A 21,520-nucleotide genomic window follows, 5' to 3' on the forward strand; every position below is an offset into this window, starting at 1 on the left:
AACTTCAAACTAACAACACAAGGAAGAACCCCAAGTTCTCTTGCGAAAAGAGAAGTCCATGTTGTGAAGAACATGCTTGTGACCATCTTCCACAATAATGCTCTATAACTCTTACACAAACTAACAAGACTACCTTTTCTCTGTTTAATAAATGATATTAATTAAACACTTGATAAACGCTTATACCAGAATGGCAGTGACCATTTAATAAAAGACTGAAGAGCTCTTCAGAAAAACTTAGCTCCTTTTTATGGGAAGAGGTCTTGGCCAGTATGATGCAGGTGCTCAATAGAACAATGAAGTCTGTTTCATTACTGATGCAACTGATCAGTAACATTAATTCTGAAAAGGGATTACCTGCTTATTTTTCTCAAACGGGGGGGAGGGGAGTCAAAGTTCAGAAAAAAACTAGAATAAAAATTGTGATTATATATTTTTTTTTTACCATGTAAGACCTTACAATATAATTAAGGGAAACTTTCCCTGATCATCAAATACATCAGAAAGTTTTTTCTCTAGGAGAAATGTCAGTTCTGCTCTATTTTATTCTTCGATTTTACTCAAAGAGGGAAAAGGAATTTTATGCAAGATGTTTCCACAGCCAACATGACCTGTTTGAAAAAAGATGATGGGTCTACTTGAAAAAGAACCACAGTATCTGTAAATACCGAATTTTCCCAAGATGAAACAGAAAAGGTCTTGGAAAATTAGCAGTGCTGCTGACCTAGTTCTATTATCCTCTTTTCTGAAAAAGCCTTTTTGTTCATTTACTCAGCAAATACCTGAGTAGATACTATATGTTAGGAAGCATGAACTATGCAAAGATCACTAACAGAGCAGAGCTAAAAGATCTGCTTTTAGGTCACTAAAAGACCAAGGCTGGAAGCAAAAATTTGTTTAGCTCTGGTATGGTAAAGCAATTAAACTTTCATTTATCTATACTCTCAAGATGGAAATTTCATTTAGACTTAGTGAGAGGCCAGTACTCTTCTGAAGAACATGGATAGTCACCAATATCAAATCCCCTTAATAAAGATCAAAGATCAATCAAAGAAGCTAGAGATTAATCTAGTTATTACCATCCACTGATCCTATGCAGTATTTTTTTTTTTGATAAGGAAACCAAAGGGAAGCAAAGTTAAAACTGCTACAGTCTTTTCCTAGAAAAATCCTCGCAATGACAGGAGCTTTTATACTTTGTGTAGGAAAAACATGCAAATACCTACCTGGAATAGCAAAGAAGCTTGTTAGTAAAGAGTAAATGTTACTACATCCCCTTTTATTCCTAAGATTGGCTTTTGTCTTAAGTTATAACTCAACAAATTCTTTGAAACCAAAATAAAAATTATCAAGTGTAATTGGAGGAAAAACACCAGCGCGAAAATTCAGTAACATCTACACAGGTATTAGTCCGCATAGAAAGCAAGGGAGGAAAAAACCCAACACGTTTTATTATTATAGAAAGACGTATTTTTGAATTTTAAATATTACTACCTTAGCAAATCACAAGATAAACATGTTATTTAGCCTTAATAAAAACAAAGAATTCCTTTCCCACCTTAGAAATAAATGACGCCTCTTAATGTAAAGATTTAAAAGAAAAAAAAAAAAACCACAAAACCCAAAAACCCCACCCGAGACAGACACTACATGAGAAGACTTTGTGAACCCCTGTTAAGATAAAAAATACTGTTCTTTGAAATACAGCCTAAAGAAAATATCATTTGAGAATAATTTAGGACTTAAAGCTATCCCATTAGTAATTAAAAACTTTTGTGAAGGAATCTTAATACCAACACAACTTTAACAAAAGCCCTAAACCTAAAACCACAGAAATAATCCTATGTTGCTCATTAGAGTACCCCTCCATGAACAAGTTTCAAATAAGTGTGCACCTGGATTTCTATTCGGAGTCCCAGAACCAGTAACCTGTCCAGAGAAATTGGGATACTCTATACATAAGTGCCCCGCCATACTGAGTGAGACCCAAGTCCTATAGGTAATCATTTAGTAAAATCACTCCTGGTTCATTAAAAAGGAAAAGTACTGATGTACATGTTATATACTAAATGACTGGATCTCCTACCAATTTATCCTAAGATTTAAACTTTTCTCAATGAGAAAGCTATCATTTTTAAGAAGGTTGATTAAAATTAGCTAAAATGCAATGTTCAATTCTTTTAAGCTTTTTAGAGAAGCAGTGCTTCAATGACAGTATGTACTAAATTCTTAAAATACTTCTTGATTGAACCTAGAAAAATCAAGTTTGAGTTATTCATAATCTTTTATTGTGGTTGTCAGTGTTCAAAGCTGACTTCTAATACTTAAATGCAGGAAGAGGCAAAAAGCAACTCTGAAGCCACAGTTTTTTGTATAGCTGATTCATTACATTTTAGTGGCTAAACCAGGTAAGGATATTATGTCTACAATGAGTCTCCTACTACATCTCTCTTACATAGAACAAGATACGTAAAATTCCTGTATCCGCAGATGTACAGTTAAGAAAATGAGCTCTATAACTACTATAAATACCTTAACCATAACTGAAATGATAATAGTTTATTTTTTCAATTAGCACAAAATACACTACTAGTCTTTTTTAGTCTACCTGAACTGATAATCAGTACTGCATTTATTATATACCAATTTACCCACAACTGTTTTAATACCTTTTAGTAATGACACCCTGAAGACTTCAAAATTTAGAACATTCAATTTTTTAAAGGAAAAGAAAAACCAAAGAAAGAAAAAGTTGAAAGTAACACTTGACATTCATTATAGGAGCCCTATATTATAATGAAGCTAGTCTGAATGATTCTCACCAGTACATCATTGCAGATATCTCTTAGCTCGGTCTCAATTTTCTCTCTGTATTCTCGAGCCATCTGCTGTTTTTTCTCAGCACCTTCCGTCTTTTGCTCAATACTTGAGACGACCCTCCAAGATGACCTACGGGCTCCTACAACATTTTTATAAGCAACTGAGAGAAGATTCCTCTCCTCATTGGATAATTCAGCTCCTTGCTCAGTTACAGACTTCATGCAGGCTGCCATGTCATCATATCGCTCAGCCTGCTCGGCCAGTTTGGCCTTCTGCACCAGCTCATTTTTATCCATGACTGGATGTTCTGCAGGGAAAAAAAGTAGCATTTAGATTTTTCCATCGAACAGACTCAAAATTATACCTTTTGTAAATAAGTTATATTAACATTTCAAACTTTAATGCCTATGGAAGAATCTTCATGTGAGGAATTTAATGCAGCCTCACAAAAGGATGACCAGAATAGGAAAAAAAAAGGGAGAGGGCATACTCCGCATTCAGGGGACAAATTTAAAGCCATAAATATAAAGTAAATGAGAAGCAAAACTAAAATTGCATTATACCATCTTTGTTCAGAAGATCCTAATTTCACATAAAGCCAAAGCACATCTGGTAAAGAGGCTACCTTAAAATCCAACCCTTACCTTACTTGGCCCAAATCTCAATTCCAATTTCCAGTACCATAAGTAATCCAAAATTAAGCAGTTGTGTTTGTTTTTTTAGTGAAAGCACTGTCAACAAACAACATTACAACCTCTACCGTACTTCCACAGAATCATGATTCAGGTCAGTTTAATGTAACTCATATCTTTTTACTTTAATAATACCTACTATTCTTGTCAGAAATGTGTAAGTCTAAATTTTATTGGTATTACCCCCACCCCAATTGCCAGCTGATCACAGCATGACAATTTTCTGGGAGAATAGGCCAAATTGCTTGATTTAAGGCATTCTGAATATAAAACAAGCACCAACAATCGCTAACAGATCCTAAAGCCTCATTACCTGTACCTTGTTTTATGCATACATGCTTAAAAAATACACATCCATGAGTCCTACAACTTACCATCATACATGAGCACTAAAATGTGTATGTTAAGTGCTTCTAGTGTGGTCAGTGTTTTCTATGTCATTGCTCCAGTTTAAATATAAAATTACAGTGTTTCTAGTAGTCAAAACTTAATTGTCACTCAAGCTGCCTTTACCCTAACTTCTCACTTAATTCTTTCATTTTAAAGCTCCCTAGACCTTTTAATTTACCCGTTACACTTTTCCTTAAAGATATCCTTTTGAAAGGTGCTAAAACAACACAGAAAGATACTAAGCCATACACTGATCCCACAGAATAAGTGATTTTAAAGATAAATATACAGCCTGAAGTGCACTATTAAAAGGTGAACAGAAGAGCCACAGTCACTATAGGAACTGACTCCCCAGTATCACATCCTTTACCTTCCCAGGAAAATCCCATACCTTTTTTAAAAGCCAAATCGAACAGGGTAAAGAAGTAATCAGCTAGCTTATTTGTGAGGTATACCGTGCCAATGCAAAACTATTTAAAATTTATGATCTCATACTCCCCCCCCCCCACACACCCCTGAAATTACTAATTTTTCCCTTAGGAACTCAAAACGCTCTCAGGTTAATGCTGCTTCTAACGAAAAATTATCAAAAACCAGTACAGGGGCGCCTGGGTGGCTCAGTCCTTAAGCGTCTGCCTTCGGCTCAGGTCATGATCCCAGGGTCCTGGGATCGAGCCCCGCATCGGGCTCCCCGCTCAGCGGGAAGCCTGCTTCTCCCTCTCCCACTCCCCCTGCTTGTGTTCCCTCTCTGGCTGTCTTTCTCTCTAGCAAATAAATAAAATCTTAAAAAAAAAAAAAAACAACAGTACAAAGGTTTCTCTCCCCAACCCCTCGGGTACAAGGGAAGTGCATTTCTCACAGAGTAGTACTCCAAAGCCTCGCCTCTGTATTGCGGAGAGGACTCGCCGCACCCATTTTAACCCTTAACCAACCTAAGACGTCGACTGAGGTGAAACGAACACGGACAGACCTTGACTCTAAAGTGCAAATCCTTCCATGCGCGCTATCCGCAACCACCCCTCCTTGGCTCCGCCCAAGTCCCCGATTCTCCCTCTTTGTCATGGCGGATCTGTGTCAAGGAGCCCAACCTACTGCTGAGTGCTAATTCCCCCCACCAGAGCGAGAGGGAGAGGGAGGAGCAGCGCGCCCCCGCCCGAGCCGGGGGAAGGGGGGGGAGCCGCCCGCCCGCCCCGGGGGCAGAGACGCCAGCGCCTCCCGCAGAAGCGGAACCAAGACCGGCCGGGCGGCGGACACACCCCACTCTCCCACCCGCGTCTCCTCCGCCACCGGACACCGCTGGTGCTCATTTAGTCTATAAGGACCCGACAGCTGCAGCAGGTGGGGGAGGGGGCAAGAGCCACACCCAGGCGAGCTGGGCCACCGCCGGCTGTTACGCTCAGCCTCACTCGCCCCGAGAGGGGAACAGCGTCTAAAAAGCCAGCACGGGGACCCTCCCGTTCAAGCCCACCGGGCAGGCGAGCCAGACGCCGGCCCACCGCCTTCCCCATTCTCTTCTCTATCGCCACCTGGGCTCAGAGCCCCCCATTCACCCTGAGGGGGAACAAAAAAAAAAAAACAAAAACCCCCACCGCAGCCCCATCCCCCACCCCACTGAAGAACCCAGGAAATTCGGCCCCAGGTCCCAGGCCAGCCCCACCCCAGAGCCGGCTCCCCCTCGTGCCCGAAACGAGGCCTCGCCCTAGAGTACCTGGCGGGCGCCTCCGGGCCGGCCTCGGCTCGCGGCCCGGTCCCCAGGCCCAGCCCCGCTGCCGCGCCGCCGCCCGGGTGGGGGAGGGCTGGGTGCCGTCGCCGCAGCGCTGGGCGCGGAGGCTGCGCGGAGGAGCGGGCGGGAGAGGCAGGGGGAGGGGAAGGCGGCGAGGGGAGGGGGCGGCCTCACCTGCGCCACTGCAATGCCCGCAGCCGCCGAGTCATTATCTCGGGCGGGAGCGGGGCGGCGACGAGGAGGGGGCGCGGGTGGGAACGGATCGCGCCCAGAGGAGCCTCGGCCACCCCCGGCAGCCGGCGACCGGGCGGCTCCCCGGGGATCTCGCGTGTGGGCGCCCTTTCCACCCCGGGGACGGGGTCCGGGAACGGGCGCTTATCGGGGCCGAGGCGTCGATCCGGAAGCAAGTAGCCCGAGGCGGCCGCGAGCCGCCCGCCCGAACCAGGCGGAAAAGAAGCCGCCGCCCGTCTCCGCCAGAGGAGACTCCGCCTCAGCCCAGCGCCGCTACCGCCGGGCGAGCGGGGCTGAGGCGCTGTGGAGCGGGGACGGCCCCCACGCTTTCGGAAGCTTGGTCTGGGAAAGGAAGGAGTGAGACTAGGCGGCGGCGGCCGGGTCCCTTACCTGTGTCCGGAGTGGGTGGCGGCGGACGGACGGGGGCTCAGCAGTCTCTGGGCGGCAGCGGCGAGGCTGAGACTCTGTCCGTGGATCTCGCTGCTCACAGGCTACAGCGGCTCCGCAGACACGGGGTTTCCTCCAATCACCAGCCCCGACAGCAGGGGCACCACACGCACGATGACGTCAAACGCTGCTATGGCAACCGTTGATTGGTGCCCACAGCTCTGGGGGCCCAGTGCAACCGCCGCTCCCTAGCGCGCGCGTCCTGCCCGCCCGCGCTAGAGGGCGAGCGGAGGAGCGTACACTTCTCCCGCTACCAACGCTCCTCCCCACCCCGCTCAGCTTCCAACTTCTCTGCTCTTGGGAGAGTGAGCCTGGGCAGGAAGCTCCTTCCTTTTTCCTTCCCACCACTGCCTGCCTACCTCGCCTTCTCGAATCCCCCGCAACCTCCACAGACTCACTCTTCCTCTAAACCAGCAAGGAAATTCCTCCCCACCCCCACCTTAGCTTTCCGTGCGGCCCTTCTGCGCCTGCGCCAGTCACTCCCTCTAGAAGGGGCTCCGGTTCAGCAACATCCGGGACCTTTCACATCCCCCCCAACCCCTCCCCGCGCCCAGGCCCGCCCCGCCCTCCGTGCTTCGCGGTGGTAACTGCCTCCTGGGTCGTCCCGGGGCTGGATTACGCGAGTGGCTCTGCCGCTCTGGCATTGTGATCAGGATTTGGGGGTGGCAGGGGAGGGCGCGGTCAGACGATCGGGAGAGGCGGTGTGGCGCGCTACCCCCCAGCCCGCCGCACCCGATCGCCAGGCGGGGCCAACCTTAGCGCGCGGCCCCTCCCTTCCTCCCTTCCGCCGCGACTTTTACCTGCTGGCTCGCGGAAAGCGGCCTTAGACCTTTTAAGGCTCGGAATAGAGAGAGGAATCCGGCCCCGGAGTATGGGCTGAGTGACGGGAAAGTTTTCCAATAGGGGACTCGGGATCTGTGCGCAGTGACAGCTGCGAGGGGACAATGGGGGCGCGAAGTGGGGGTGAGGTGGGTCGGGTGGGGCGGAGCTGGTGGGAGGTGAGGCGGCCTCTTTCAGAAAGCCTACAGCTCCGGCGGGGAAACGGCAACCTTCTTAGATGGAGGGTTCGGGTGATCGTGGAGGCCTTAGCATGAGGAGAGACAAAGAATAGAGGTTGGCCCGTACCGACTCGTTCCTCGTAGATTAGATTTTTCTATCCAAATAAAGCGTCCACTGGAAGACTTCATGTTGCAGTGATTTAAAACATAAAGATCACTACCTGCTTTCTCCTGAAGCAAGGTTTGAGGGACGTGGTAGTTCCCAGGGCCCCCGTTGACCCAGCTGGCAGTGGAGCAAGGACCTGGAGCCAGGAAGAGGGGGAAAGAGAAGAGCGGAAATTGCAGGTGCCATACAAACGGGCCAGCCTAAAACGGTAGAGCCTCCACCCAGTCAACTTAAGGAAGTTCAAAGAGATACATGAACAGTGTAAAATGCCTCTGCCTCTTCTCCCTTTAAATGTTAGAGCTAAGAAAAGATTAGTGCTAGGATGACCTGCAAAACCAGCTGCAAAAGTCATCTAGAGTTTATAGTTAGCAATGAGAACTTAGAACTCTTCCTACTACCCCTTTGCAAACTCCATTTTGGCCTTATTGAGTTTTCCAACATATCCTTTTTTAAAATCATTTTCCCTTCATCTTGATAAGTATACTCTTTAATGCCCATTCCCTATTCCCCCATCTCCCCACCTACGTCCCCTATGGTAACCATCAGTTTGTTGTTCTTTGTAGTCAAGAGTATGTTTCTTGGTTTGTCTCTTCCCCCCCCAACATACCTTTATTGAGCACCTACTAGGGGGCCTGCCTTAAGGCACAGCTGACAAAGGAGCCTTACAAAAGAGTTCAGCCTCAAGATGTGCAGAGGATTGAATTTATCAGTAGCAGACACATAAAGTCTGTCCTCACTCTTCCAACACCTTGTCTGTTCTGAATGTTGGATACAGTGTTTCTGCCACAAACCGGTCTACAAATTACATTTTGCCTGAGGTTCCAGCTGGCATTTAGATAGTAAAGTATAAACCAGGAAGAGAGTTTTCCAGTGACCAGTTCAGTTTCAGGGTATTTTATTTTTTCCCAGCCTCCCGTATCAGAACAGATTCGTACTAAACTTGATGAACAAATTGATCGGGGTTTTATTTCTGAGATATTAAAGTCATCGTTCTTTTGACTCCCAAGTAAAGTCTTTTAGAGAGTGACTCATTTAAAATATTAATATTTCAGCCCCCCCCCCTTTTAAGTTGTCTTTGGTTTTGTGCTAGGCATGGCACCAGAAATTTGACAGAAGATACTAAGTTAGGGGTACCTGCTGGCTCAGTCGGAAGAGCATGCAACTCTTGATCTCAGGGTCATGAGTTTGAGCTCCACATGGGGTGTAACAATTACTTAAATAAATAAAACTAAAAAAATATATTAAGTTAAATCTTATTAAAATGGAAATTGATGTTTCTTTAATCTAACTATGTGTCTAGATAGAATAATACCCTTTTGTTTTAGAGGAAGTTTAGGGATTTCTCTGCATCAATAAATTGTGGATTTACTTTAGGAAACAGCTAAATTAGGTGTTTACCTCATGTTTTAAATAGCAAGGCATGTGTGTATGAAACAACAGGAATTATTAGGTTTACAAACTCAAATCAAGGAATTTGAGCTCATGGAATAAAGGTGTAATGCAGTTGCAGGGAAGCAAGAGTAGAGAAAGTCATGAAAGCCCAAGTGATAAGTATTTTGAGGAATAGGAATATATATGGCAAGGATAATGGCAAAAGAAAAAATAAAGAGGACCTATGAACTTGAACTCGGGAAAATTACTGGGAGAATTTCAGGTAGCCTGACCTGTTTTATTTTCTTCACTGCTCAACTTTGTTGCCTCAGTCAATTTACTCAACCTTCTATGCCTTAATTGCCACATCAATAAAATACTGGTAATAAAAACACTTAACTTGTTAAGTGGTGTTGAGGATTAAATGAAGTTTTATACATATGTAATATATAAGATGTAAGTATCTTATATAAGTACTTATAATTATATAAGATGTATCTTGCATAATTACAAGAGAAGTAATTATAATCATATATACATTGCTTAGCACCATTCCTTGCACAAAGTAATTGAACTATTATTATTCATTAATAAGTGGACATATCTGATGTCTCTACTGTTCAAAGGGTTATGAAGATAAAATGAATGATATATTTAAGATGTCTTTAAAAAATGAGGTAGAGGGGCGCCAGGGTGGTACAGTTGGTTAAATGTCTGATTCTTGGTTTTGGCTCAGGTCGTGATCTCAGGGTCCTGAGATTGAACCTCAAGTTGGGCTCCGCTCAGCACGCAGCCCGCTTGAGATTCTCTCTCCCTCTCCCTCTGCCCTTCCTGGTTACGCTTTCTCGCTCTGTCTCTAAAATAAATAAATACAAATCTTAAAGAAAAAGTGAGGTATAAAGATGTTCCCTCTGGAAACACAAATTTGTGTTAGTTTGTTAGCACTAATGAGACTTAAGGGATGAGACAGTGAGTAGGCACCACTCATGTACAAGGGACTGTCGTGACCTCTTCAGATCTATGCTATACATTAAAATAAGAGTCCAGGGGAATTTGCATTATTCAAATTGGAAAAACTTCAAAAGATGGACTCTACTGATGAAGCAGCAGTTAGGTGATCTTTTAATTTTAATTGCAATTCAGTCAGGTTATAGTCTCGCCTTAACATGATTTAATTGGAGAAATGCTGCATAGTGCAGTGGGCTTTGGAATCAGAATTGAGTGCAAATCTTGGTTTGTCTATCAGAGCTATGTTACCTTAGGCTACTAAATTGCACATACTAACACCCAATCCCATCAGATTACTGCAAGCATTAAGTAAGAAAGTAAGGAGAGAGCTGAACAGAGTGCTCTAGATCACGATTATCTATTGTTGGAATAATCTGGAGTTTGCGGCAGAGACAGACTTGTTAGCTCTTGACCAAACCCATTCTGCTCCATCAGAGCACAGCTGGACTCCATTGCCTGGGTCTCCCTTGCTGTTCGGTGTGGCCATGTGAGTGAGCACTAACTAATGGTATATGACCAGAGTGATGTGCTCCACTTGCGGGCCTGTCCCATAAAATCTTCCAGTTTGAACCTCTGTTCAGTCCCTGAATTAACCTCTCTCTGCGAACTGAATGGAGAGGATTGCAAGGCTTTAGAGGAGAGTGGGAACATGAATGGAGCCTGGATCCTTGAGAGCCTATTTGCTGATCACTTTAGACTTTACTGGGGGTAACTTCTAATTTTTAAGCTACTGAGATTTAGGTTTATCTCTTGTAACAGCTAGCACTGTAGTATCTGTAAATGTCATTGGCAAGTTCAAAGCATGGAAAACATTAAAAAAAAAAAAAGGAAAGAAAAAAGGGGGAGGAAAAAAGTGAAGTTAGGGAGTAAGAAAAAGGAAAGTGATCTTGTGGTAAGCTCAACTACTCTGTTGACTTCTAGAATGACCTTTAAAAAGTAGCATTTCCTCTCTTAATTCTAAATCAAACTAATTGTGTCACTACTTACTCTATTTTTTTAAATTTACTATTTACTTACAAAAAAATGAAAAATAGAGCTATCATATGATCGGGTAATCACACTACTGGATATTTACCCAAAGAATACAAAAACACTAATTTAAAAGGATATGTGCACCCCTATGTTTATTGCAGCATTATTTACAATAACCAAGATATGGAACCAACCCAAGTATCCATCAATAGATGAATGGAGAAAGAAGTGGATTCAAGAAGGGATATTACTCAGCCACAAAAAAGAATGAAATCTTCCCACTTGCAGCAACATGGATGAATCTAGAGAGTGTAATGCTAAGCAAAAGAAAGACAAATACCATGTGATTTCACTCATATGTGGAATTTAAGAAACGAAACGAACAGAGGGAAAAAAGTGACAAACCAAAAAACAGACTCTTAACTATATAGAACAAACAGATGGTTCCCAGAGTGGGAGGTGGGTCGGGGGATGGGTGAAATAGGTGAATGGGGATTAAGAGTACACTTATCTTATTTTTTTAATTAATTTTTTGAAGTAATCTCTATGCCTAGCATGGGAATCAAATTTATGATCCCAAGATTAAGAGTTGTGTGCCCTACTGACTGAGCCAGCCGAGTACCCCAAGAGTACACTTATCTTAATGAGCACTGAGTACTATATAGAATTGTTCAATCACCATATTGTACACCTGAAACTAATTTAATACCGCATGTTAATTATACTGGAATGAAAATAAAATTTAAAATAAGTAAATTAATTTACTCTTGATGTCATCCTCATTCTTTTGTCTATTACTTTAGCTTTGTTTTTCTAAAAAAAAATTATATTTTTTTCAGCCCATATCTTTTATTTATTTTTTAAAGATTTTATTTATTTATTTGAGAGAGAGTATGAGAGACAGCATGAGAGGGAGGAGGGTGAGAGGGAGAAGCAGACTCCCTGCTGAGCAGGGAGCCCAATGTGGGACTCGATCCCAGGACTCCAGGGTCATGACCTGAGCTGAAGGCAGTCGCTTAACCAACTGAGCCACCTGGGCACCCCACAGCCCATGCCTTTTAAACTCTAGCCTCACATCCCACACTCTGGCCCTATGTTCTACGATACTTTGGTCATAGATGGGGTTTTTTGTACAATGATTTAAAAAACAAAAATGTAAACAAAACCAAGGCAACTGTGAGCTCTCATTTCATACATTCATCAAGCACTTAATGCGGACCCACTGGTTAGAGCTAAGGGGTTAGGGGTTATGTTGCTCACTGGGGATAAGAATGTGTAGATCATGGTCCCTCCCTGAAAGAACTCATAGTCTCAGACAGACACAGACACCAAATGCAATTACAGTGAAGCACAGTGAAGCAACAGCTAGTTGTATGTGGGGAAATCTGAGCTGTAAGCATTAACTGTCCATAGAAAGGTGAGGAAGTTTCCCTGAAAAAACTCACACTCATCCTATAAATTACTGATTTGATTATCAACAGAGTCTATTTTGCTTTCTTGCCTCCAATGAAATTTTTAATTCCCCAGTGAAATTTTTAGTTTCCTTGCATTCTTAATTGATGGGTCACTATTTGATAGATATCATGTCTCCTTGCATTCTATTAAGGACACAGACATTTTGTAGAGTATTCTTTTCCTATAGTAAGTCATTTTCAGATATATGCTCTTCATTGGAATCTTCAGATAGTGTTCTGTTTCCTTGAACTGTAGAATTTTTGGTCGCTCTTATGTTGTGGTGATGATTGTTTTCCTATTACATGTCAACGAGGGAAGTTCCTTCCAGTCTGAGTTGGCCAACGGATAGATGAAATTTCCTCTGCTTCTCTTTACCATCCTCTTGAGAACTGTTAGGTCTAAAGTTGTAGAAGGGTGCAAGTACATGCTCCCTTGGCCAAATTCTGGAATCCAGCAGACGTTTACATTTATCACCTGTCGAGCAGCCGCAGGGTAAGATCTTGTCCTGACTCACTGTCCAGTTGTCTGCAATGAGGAGAATTTATGTTGTCAAGAATCAGAGGTTATCTGTGGTTCTTTTTTAATCAGCTGTGATAAATGTAAAAACTACAAGCATGAATACTGTGGGCTCTCAGTGTGCTTCCACGTGCTGCTTCATCTGCAGCTCTTTATTCTTGGGGCCTAGCCATCACATTTTGTAACCGGCCTCACCCACCTCCCTAGCCCTCTGTACTTTGTGGTGCCACCTTTGGGGATTTGTAGATTCTGACTGAATAACAGTTTGAAGGCTTAACTTCTACCTTGCAAATTTGCTCTTCTTTTTTCAAAAATTTTTTTTGAATTTTTATTTTAAGTAGGCTTCACACCCAATGTGGGGCTTGAACTCACAACCCTGAGATGAAGAGTCACATGCTCTACCTACTGAGCCAGCTGGGAACCCTTGCTCTTCTTTTTCAGAGGATAAATTATCCATGATAAAGTTTCTAGATTCAGCCTCCTCCATACTGTAAGTTGAAATTCTTCTTGTAAATAGTTGACTCTTATTTTTCAAAAACTTTTTCATGGTATTTTAGTGGGAAGATGAATTTAGCTTGACACCGTTTTAGCATCTTAACCCTCAAGTCTCCAGTCAGTTGTGTATACACATACACACACACACACACAATTTAATATATATATATATTAAATATTTTAAAGAGACAACAGGCCCCAAATGGAGTCACTTGTACTAAGCCCACATCACTAAACCAAGACTTAATCCCTAATGTAATTGCATTTTCAGCTTCTCCCAGGAATGCAATCTTAACCAGACAGTCTGGAATTTCCTGGTCAGGTAATCCACCTGATAGACCCCTACCATCCCCAAAAGGAAGGTGACCTTGCCTGAAACAACCCACTCTTTGCTTCTAACCCCCTTTTCTTTTGTCCTGCCCCCTCTGCCTATAAAAGTCTTTCATTTTATAGAGTTCTTTGGAGCTTCTTTCTATATGCCAGATAGTACGCTACCCAATTCATGAATTGTTGAATAAAGCCAATCGGATCTTTAAAATTTACTCAGTTAAATTGTGTTTTTAAACATATATAGTTTTTTAATTTTTTTAAAGATTTTATTTATTTATTTGCCAGACAGAGAGAGAGGGAGAGTACAAGCAGGGGGAGTGGCAGGCAGAGGGAGAAGCAGGCTCCCTGCTAAGCAAGGAGCCTGATATGGGGCTCGATCCCAGGACCCTGAGATCATGACCTGAGCCGAAGGCAGACGCTTAACCATCTGAGCCACCCAGGCGCCCTAAACATATATAGTTTTTTTAAACATATATTTAGTAGAACTTATTTTTTATTGTAGTTTTACATTCACAGCACAATTGAGAGGAAGGTACAGAGATTTCCCATATACTCATGCATAGCCCCAACTCATGCACAGCCTCCCGTTTTCAGCAACTTGCACCAGAGTGGTGTATCTGTTAAAATTCCTAAAATTGATTTGTTAAAATTGAATGGTATATTTTGCCAGAATACATTCACAAATCATCATGACCTGAAGTCCAAAGTTTACATTAAGTTTCACTTTTGGTGTTGTACATTCTATGGGTTTGGACAAATGTATGATGACATGTGTCTACCATTACAGTATCATACAAATCATATCAGACATCCGTACAGGCATACCATATAGTATCATACAAAAATCCTCTGTTCCACCTATTCATCTCTCCTTCTTATCCATGTCAACCATTGATCTTTATATTGTCTCCAGAGTTTTGTCTTTTCCAGAATGTCATAGAGTTGCAATCATAGAGTATATAGCCTTTTCACATTGGCTTCTTTCACTTAGTATTATGCATTTAAGATTCCTCCACGTCTTTTCGTGGCTTTCCTTCATAGCTTTTTATTTCTTTTTAGTGCTGAATAATATTCCATTGTCTGAATGTACCACAGTTTATTTATCTATTTGTTTCCAGGTTTTGTCAATTATAAATAAAGCTCGTCTACTTTGGAGAAATACGAAGGAACACCATTGCTGGATTATATAATGAAAGTATTTTTAGTTTTATAAGAAACTGCCCAACTGTCTTCCACAGAGACTGTACTATTTTGCATTCCCTCCAGCAATGAATGAGAGTTCCTGTTGCTCCACATCCTTGCCAGCATTTGGTGTTGTCATGGTTCTGGATTTTGGCCATTCTAATAGGTATGTAGTGGTATCTCGTTGTTGTCGTTTTTCTCACTGTTGTTTGAATTTGCATTTCCCTGATCAGATACAGTATGGAACATCTTATCATATGCTTATTTGCCATCTGTATATCTTCTTTGGTGAGGTGTCAAAGTCTTTTGTCCACGTTTTAATCTGGGTGTTTGTTTTCTCATTGTTGAGTTTTAAGAGTTCTTTGTATATTTTTGGATAACAGTCCTTGATCAGATACGTCTTTTGCAAATATTTTCTCTTGTATGTGGCTTGTCTTCTCATTCTCTTGACCTGTTAAGTTTTTTAATGTATCATAGTTTTACATTTTGTAAAAGCAAAGGTAAAGACTTTAATTTGGTGTTAAGTATTAGAACAGCTTTTGGAAGTTACCACTGAGATTAGTGGTGCAAAGACGAAGGTACTGGTTTATAATACATACCAGGAATTTTGTCGGAATTCAGGAGTCATTTCATATGAGAGGTACTCATATGTACGAAGAAAAATGAGAAAAAATACAGGTACTACCACATCTGCTCAACCCGTGGGGCTTGTCCCCAGGTGACCACGGCTTGGGGGAGGTGAAGGCAGCTGGGAGCTCACAGTTTCAAAAGCGCATAATTTACAATTCAGAAGTGATCAGTGGCAATCATGGAGTAAAAGGTCGGAAAAAGAATTTGTTCCTTTCTGGCATGTATTTCAGTCCTGGAGTACCCAAGAATAAGCAAAGGGAACATTTGGAATTCATTACGGATTTAAAATACAGTAAGAATGCATACATATCAGAAGACACTTAAAAAAAAAAAACAACTCCCCCCTCTAGTAAAACAGGCATCTGGAAAAGGAATCAAGGGCAATGCGAATTTCTGGCAGTTTTCCCAGGACCCGATACAAAATTTTTCCTGGACCTAAGAGCAGAATTTTTGTTTTCTAGCTCTCCTGGTCTTCCTCTGGGGCAATTGCTCTCAACTTGAAATTATTTTTAGGAGGAGTTCACACACTTTCTTGGCCATGAAATCCTCAGGAATCCCTGAAATATTTCAATATTTCAGCAACTTGATAGGAAATTTACACCAAACCCCCTCTCTAGGACATAAGATGGTTATTCTGGGTAAGTCAGATGTGTGTTTTTGACATGACTAACTTTCATACAGTTAATGCCTCACTTATTTGTTAAACATTGATTTTTTTCAATCAGGCTAATATATAGTTAGTAGCCTTCAGGCTTGAACAATTAAAAAAAGAATAAGTAACAACTAGAGGAACATTTGAATTGGTAAGTGACCAGTGAAAGGAAAGGACACAGGCGTATAACTATTTCTCTAAACCACCATTTGTTAAAAGATCTATCTAAGCAGTTTGTGAGAAGAGGTCACCTTCCTTTTGTGACTTTTCCTATCATAGCAGCACAGCTAGAAAGAGCTTATGCATGCGAGCAGCATAAATAAGTTAAAATATATCAGATAGGCAAGCATCTGTGGATACGAGAGGGTAGGGATTAAAAACAGTACGAAGGTCAAGCTTTAGAAAGAACAATTAACCCTGAGCTGCTGACAAAAAAAGGCTTGATTGTTTTATTAGAGTAAATTGAGAGTCAGAGGTCAGGGAGAAGTGGGTGTTGTACTTGACCAAGAATAGAGGGAATGTTAAACGCAGGGAAAGCACCTGATGTCTTCTGAATAGCCAGAAAGGAGAGCGTGTTCTATGATGAGGCCTTGGTTATGATATCCTACCATTCTCCTTTGCTGAAAACTCTCAAAGGCCTTTCTAGAAGGGCAAGTAAATATTATCAGGACCAGGGAATTCTGGAATGTCAGTGAAACGTGCAATATGACCGTGGATAGCTTTCATGGTCTTTGGGAAAACAGAACACCATCGATGGATCTGGGTTCTGGAAAGACCACATTTATTCTTTTTATTCTTTCATTCATTCTTGAACAGATACTTATTGAATAGCTCTTGGGTGCCTGGGTGGCTCAGTTGGTTAAGCGTCTGCCTTCGGCTCAGATCATGATCCCAGGATCCTGGGATCGGTCCTGCATCAGGCTCCCAGCTCAGCGGGCAGTCTGCTTCTCCCTCTCCACACCCCCTCCACGCCCCCCGAACCCGTGCTCTCTCTCTCTTTCACAAAAATAAATAAATAAAATCTTTTAAAAAAATTAATAGCTTTTTTTTTTTTTTAAGATTTATTTATTTGAGAGCGAGAGAGCATGAGCAGGTGGGGCAGAAGGAGAGGGAGAGAGAATCGGAATCAAACTCCATGCTGAGCGCAGAGCCTGACTTAGGGCTCCATCTTACAACCCTGAGATCATGACCTGAGCCAAGACCAAGAGTCCGCTGCCTAACCGACTGTCACCCAGGTGCCCCTGAATAGCTCTTTAAATACCAGATGTAATATGCTGAGGGTAGAAAGATGGAAACGAAAAAGACACTTCTGGACCACAATGGAGTCACATTTTAGTGGAAAAGACATATCCTTATAAGTAATTGGTAAAGATTGGTTGAATGGAAGAAAGAAGAATAAATGGGCTTTTATAAGAAGAGAATAGCATTTTGGAGATTACTAATTCTACTATATATGAATAATAACACGAATAAATGAAATTCACTGATGAACACATTCTCAGTATTTATTTAAATCCAGAAAGTCCAGGAAGTATTTCTCTATTCATTAAAGCTGAGTAAGTTTTCTTTATGTTCATTTCTCTGCAAGGAACCCTGATAGAGATTTGGTTACTGATGAAATGAGCTAAGGAATAAAAGAAGAGAGATAAGACCTGGATAATCCAATTATGTATAAATACTGAAAATAAATGAGACATTGTCATTTTTGAAATATTTACTTGATTCAGGGGACAGATTCAAGACATTTAAAGGGCTATTAAAATTCAAATATCAGGGCGCCTGGGTGGTTCAGTTGGTTAAGCACCTGCCTTCGGCTCTGGTCACGATCCCAGGGCCCTGGGATCAAGTACTACATAGGGCTCTTTGCGCAGCCGGGAGTATGCTTCTCCGTTTCCCTTTACCCTCCCCACCACCTCCACCCCGATAGTGCATGCTCTCTGTCCCTCAAATAAATGAATAAAATCTTTAAAAAAAAATAAAATTAAAATATCATCTTTAAGTCTATTTCTGAAAAAATATCCAAATAAACAAAGGGTTATATACAACAATAAAAAGTAATATTTTTTAAAAGCCAAAATTTAATCCCTTGTTTCTTAGATCATTTCTATAGAACTTAAAAAAAAAAACAGGTATACTTAAAAACTACATATCAATAATAATGATGCGGGAAACAAAGGCAAAAGAAAAAATACATTTCCTTACTGCCTACAGTCCATTGACAAGTCCTTGAAACAGCAGAGTGACCCTACTCAGGGAGCTCGGCTGGCTCGATGTTGACACTTTGCTAAAGGCAAAAGACAATCTTAGCCCAACCCCCAGAATCCTGTAAGTCTTCTTTAACACATAAAAATTCCTTTGGAGGGGTGCCTGGGTAGCTTAGTCGGTTAAACGTCAGACTCTTGATTTCGGCTCAGGTCATGATCTCAGGGTCGCGAGATCAAGCCCCGTGTCAGGCTTCATGCTCAGCGACGACTCTTGAATTAGGCTCAGGTCACGATCTCACGGTCGCGAGATCAAGCCCTGTGTCAGGCTCCATGCTCAGTGACGCCTCTGCTCCCCTCTCTCTCTCTCCCCCCCCCCCCCCCCCCCCCGCTCACTCGTGTTCTCTCTCTCACTCAAATAAACAAACAAACAAACAAAAAAATAAAATCTTTAAAAATTCCTTTGGAAACTTCCTTTATCTCTACCCCCACGATACATGTTAGGAATCATCCTTTAAGCATATGGCCCACTGATATACATCTGAAGGGTCTCATGATGAAGGTTTACTAAACAGTAATAAATGACCTTTTCCTAACAATAGCTAGCCCCCTCAGGATCCTGGAAACCTTGTTTCCAAAATATCTTGGAGGGCTGTGCTATCCCTAACCCCCTCCCAACTTGGAAGTATATAATGGGCCACTCCTCATGACCCCAGTGCAGCTCTTTCTGCCCATGGGTCCTGTCCCCGTGCTTTAATAAAACCGCCTTTTTGCACTGAAAGCATCTGAATAATTCTTTCTTGGCTGTTGGCTCCAAACCCCAACCTTCAAGCCACATCAATAAGGTTTTTTTTTTTTTTAAGTAATCTCTATGCCCAACATGGGTTGGGCTCGAAATCACAACTCCAAGAGTTGCACATTCCACTGACAGAGCCAGCCAGGTGCCCCAATAATAAGGGTTTTTTAATTGCTACTAAAAATGAGGTATTTTTCCCCTTAACAGTATGTCTTTATCTTAATAATTTAGCACCTAGTACAGTTTCTTAAAAAAGGAAAGTATTTCTATGTTATTTCTGTGTTTATTGAATGAATGCTACCTCAGTTAATGAGTGTTGGGTGTTTTTAGATTTTTATAGGAAAACTGTACTTCTTGTTCAGAGCTTTCAAGATGATAGAGGCTTGAGAACCTTTGAAGAAGAAAATGTAAATGTGGCCTGTGGGAGACTCTGCAATTTTTCTCCAATATACCTTCCTCCTTTTTTCTTAGTAATATCAATACAATTTCTAATAAACAGCTGGGCACAGTGCTACCCGGAATAAAAACATTTCTCATGGCCCACTCACCAAGGTGGGCCTTGTAAATTAAGTGATGGCCAAGAAGTAGAAGGGGAGGTTTCACATGGCAAGTGTCCATAAAGGAAAAGGATGACCACTGCTTTGTCCCTTCTCTTTCCTGATGGCCAGAATGTAGACATAGGGACAGCTAAGGCAGCCAACCTGGACCGAGGTGGAATTCCAAGGAAAGTGAACATCAAAGCACAAGTGGCTTGGGCTTTCACAACTTATGGGATCCGGGGTACCATCCCTAATTCGCATTTTGGTTGTTGTTGTTAACAAGTACAACCCCATGTAATTAAGTCCCTGCTAATTTGGGGTTTATGTCATTTAAGTCATACCTAATCCTAACCAAAAATGGTATAAATAGCCCTAAAATGGTTATCTATTCTGTATACTTGTCATGGATACTGTGACTCAAGGTTGAGGTTCTTTTTTTTTTTTTTTGGCTATAGATGTCCAATTATCTAGAACTATATTTTGGAAAGGCTATCCTTCTTCCATTGAATTTCTTTTATGCCTTTGCCAAAAATCAGTTGGGCATTATTAGCGTGGGTCTATATAATTCATTCTTTTTATTACTGTTTAGTATTCCATGTATGGACATACTAAATGTCTTTATCCATTCACTGGATGTTGGACATTAGGTTGGTCTATTTTGGTTTTGTTTTTGTTTTTGGCTATTATGAATAAAGCTGCTGGAAACACATACCAGTTTTTACTGGTATGCTACTGTTATGCTTTTGTTTCTCTTGGATAAATATCTAGGAGTGGGATTGAAGGATTGTATGGTAAGTATATGTTTAATTTAATTTAATTTTTTAATATTTTTTTAAAGATTTTATTTATTTATTTGACAGAGAGAGAGAAAGTGGGAGCACAAGCAAGGGGAGTGGCAGGCAGAGGGAGAGGGAGAAGTAGGCTCCCACTGAGCAGAGAGCCCGATGCGGGGCTCGATCCCAGGACCCTGGGATCATGACCTGAGCCAAGGGCAGATGCCTAACCAACTGAGCCACCCAGGCGCCCCAGTATGTGTTTAATTTTATAAGAAATTGCCACACTGTTTTCCAAAGTGGCTGTATTATTTTATATCCCCACAAGTAATGTATGAGAGCTCTGAGTCTACATCTTTGTCAACATTTAGTATTGTCAGTCTCTCATAATAGCCACTCTAGTGGGCGTGTGGTGCTATCTCACTGTGGCTTTAAAATGCATTTCCCGGGCGCCTGGGTGGCTCAGTTGGTTGAGCGACTGCCTTCAGCTCAAGTCATGATCCTGGAGTCCTGGAATCGAGTCCCGCATTGGGCTCCCTGCTCAGCAGGGAGCCTGCTTCTCCCTCTGACCCTCCTCCCTCTCATGCTCTCTCTCTATCATTCTCTCTCTCAATAAATAAATAAAAATTATTTAAAAAATAAAATAAAATAAAATGCATTACCCTAATGACAAATGATGTTGGGCATTTTTTCACGTGTTTACTTGCCATTTGTGTATCTTCTTATCTTTTTCTCATTTTTAATTTTTTTTTTTTTTGTCTTACTAGTTGTGTCTAAAAAACACCAAGTAAGTGTTTTGAGGAAGCTTACCTTCATAGGAATCTTGAAGTAGTTCTTCCCAGGTTCAAAGGATCTTAGGTCTTTCAGAAAACAAAAAGTTGCTCCTCATTAAAAAAAAAAAACAAAAAGAGAGAGAGAGAGAACTATTATAATTTATCTGGTATATATATTTGGATTTCCATGTACAGTACTAAGTTGTTTAAAGAAGGATATATAACTGAATAACTGAAAAAAATATAGTGTTTACTGCTCATTCTTTGGTGACTTAAAGTAAACATGATATTTTGGTGGTCAAACTGCTAACTAAATGTTGAAGGAATTAACTTCTTTAAGCCAGTGTTTTAGCATTTTAG

At 41.7% G+C, this 21,520-nt stretch overlaps 1 protein-coding gene across 1 annotated transcript in view; it reads right to left on the bottom strand.

Moving 5' to 3' along the window:
* The window catches only part of LOC116628964 (14-3-3 protein zeta/delta), a 32,443-nt gene extending 25,751 nt beyond the window's left edge, over positions 1-6,692 (bottom strand). Inside the window, exons 1-2 of the mRNA XM_032399274.1 lie at positions 6,247-6,692; positions 2,823-3,127 (exon numbers count right to left, since the gene is read on the bottom strand). Of these exons, the coding sequence (XP_032255165.1) occupies positions 2,823-3,116 (294 nt within the window). The 5' untranslated portion in view covers positions 3,117-3,127; positions 6,247-6,692. The remainder of the gene's footprint in view (positions 1-2,822; positions 3,128-6,246) is intronic.
* Between the last annotated feature and the right edge of the window lie 14,828 nt (positions 6,693-21,520).

This window comes from Phoca vitulina, unplaced genomic scaffold, assembly GCF_004348235.1.
Source record: "Phoca vitulina isolate PV1807 unplaced genomic scaffold, GSC_HSeal_1.0 scaffold157, whole genome shotgun sequence".
In the NCBI taxonomy this organism is placed as follows: domain Eukaryota; kingdom Metazoa; phylum Chordata; class Mammalia; order Carnivora; family Phocidae; genus Phoca; species Phoca vitulina.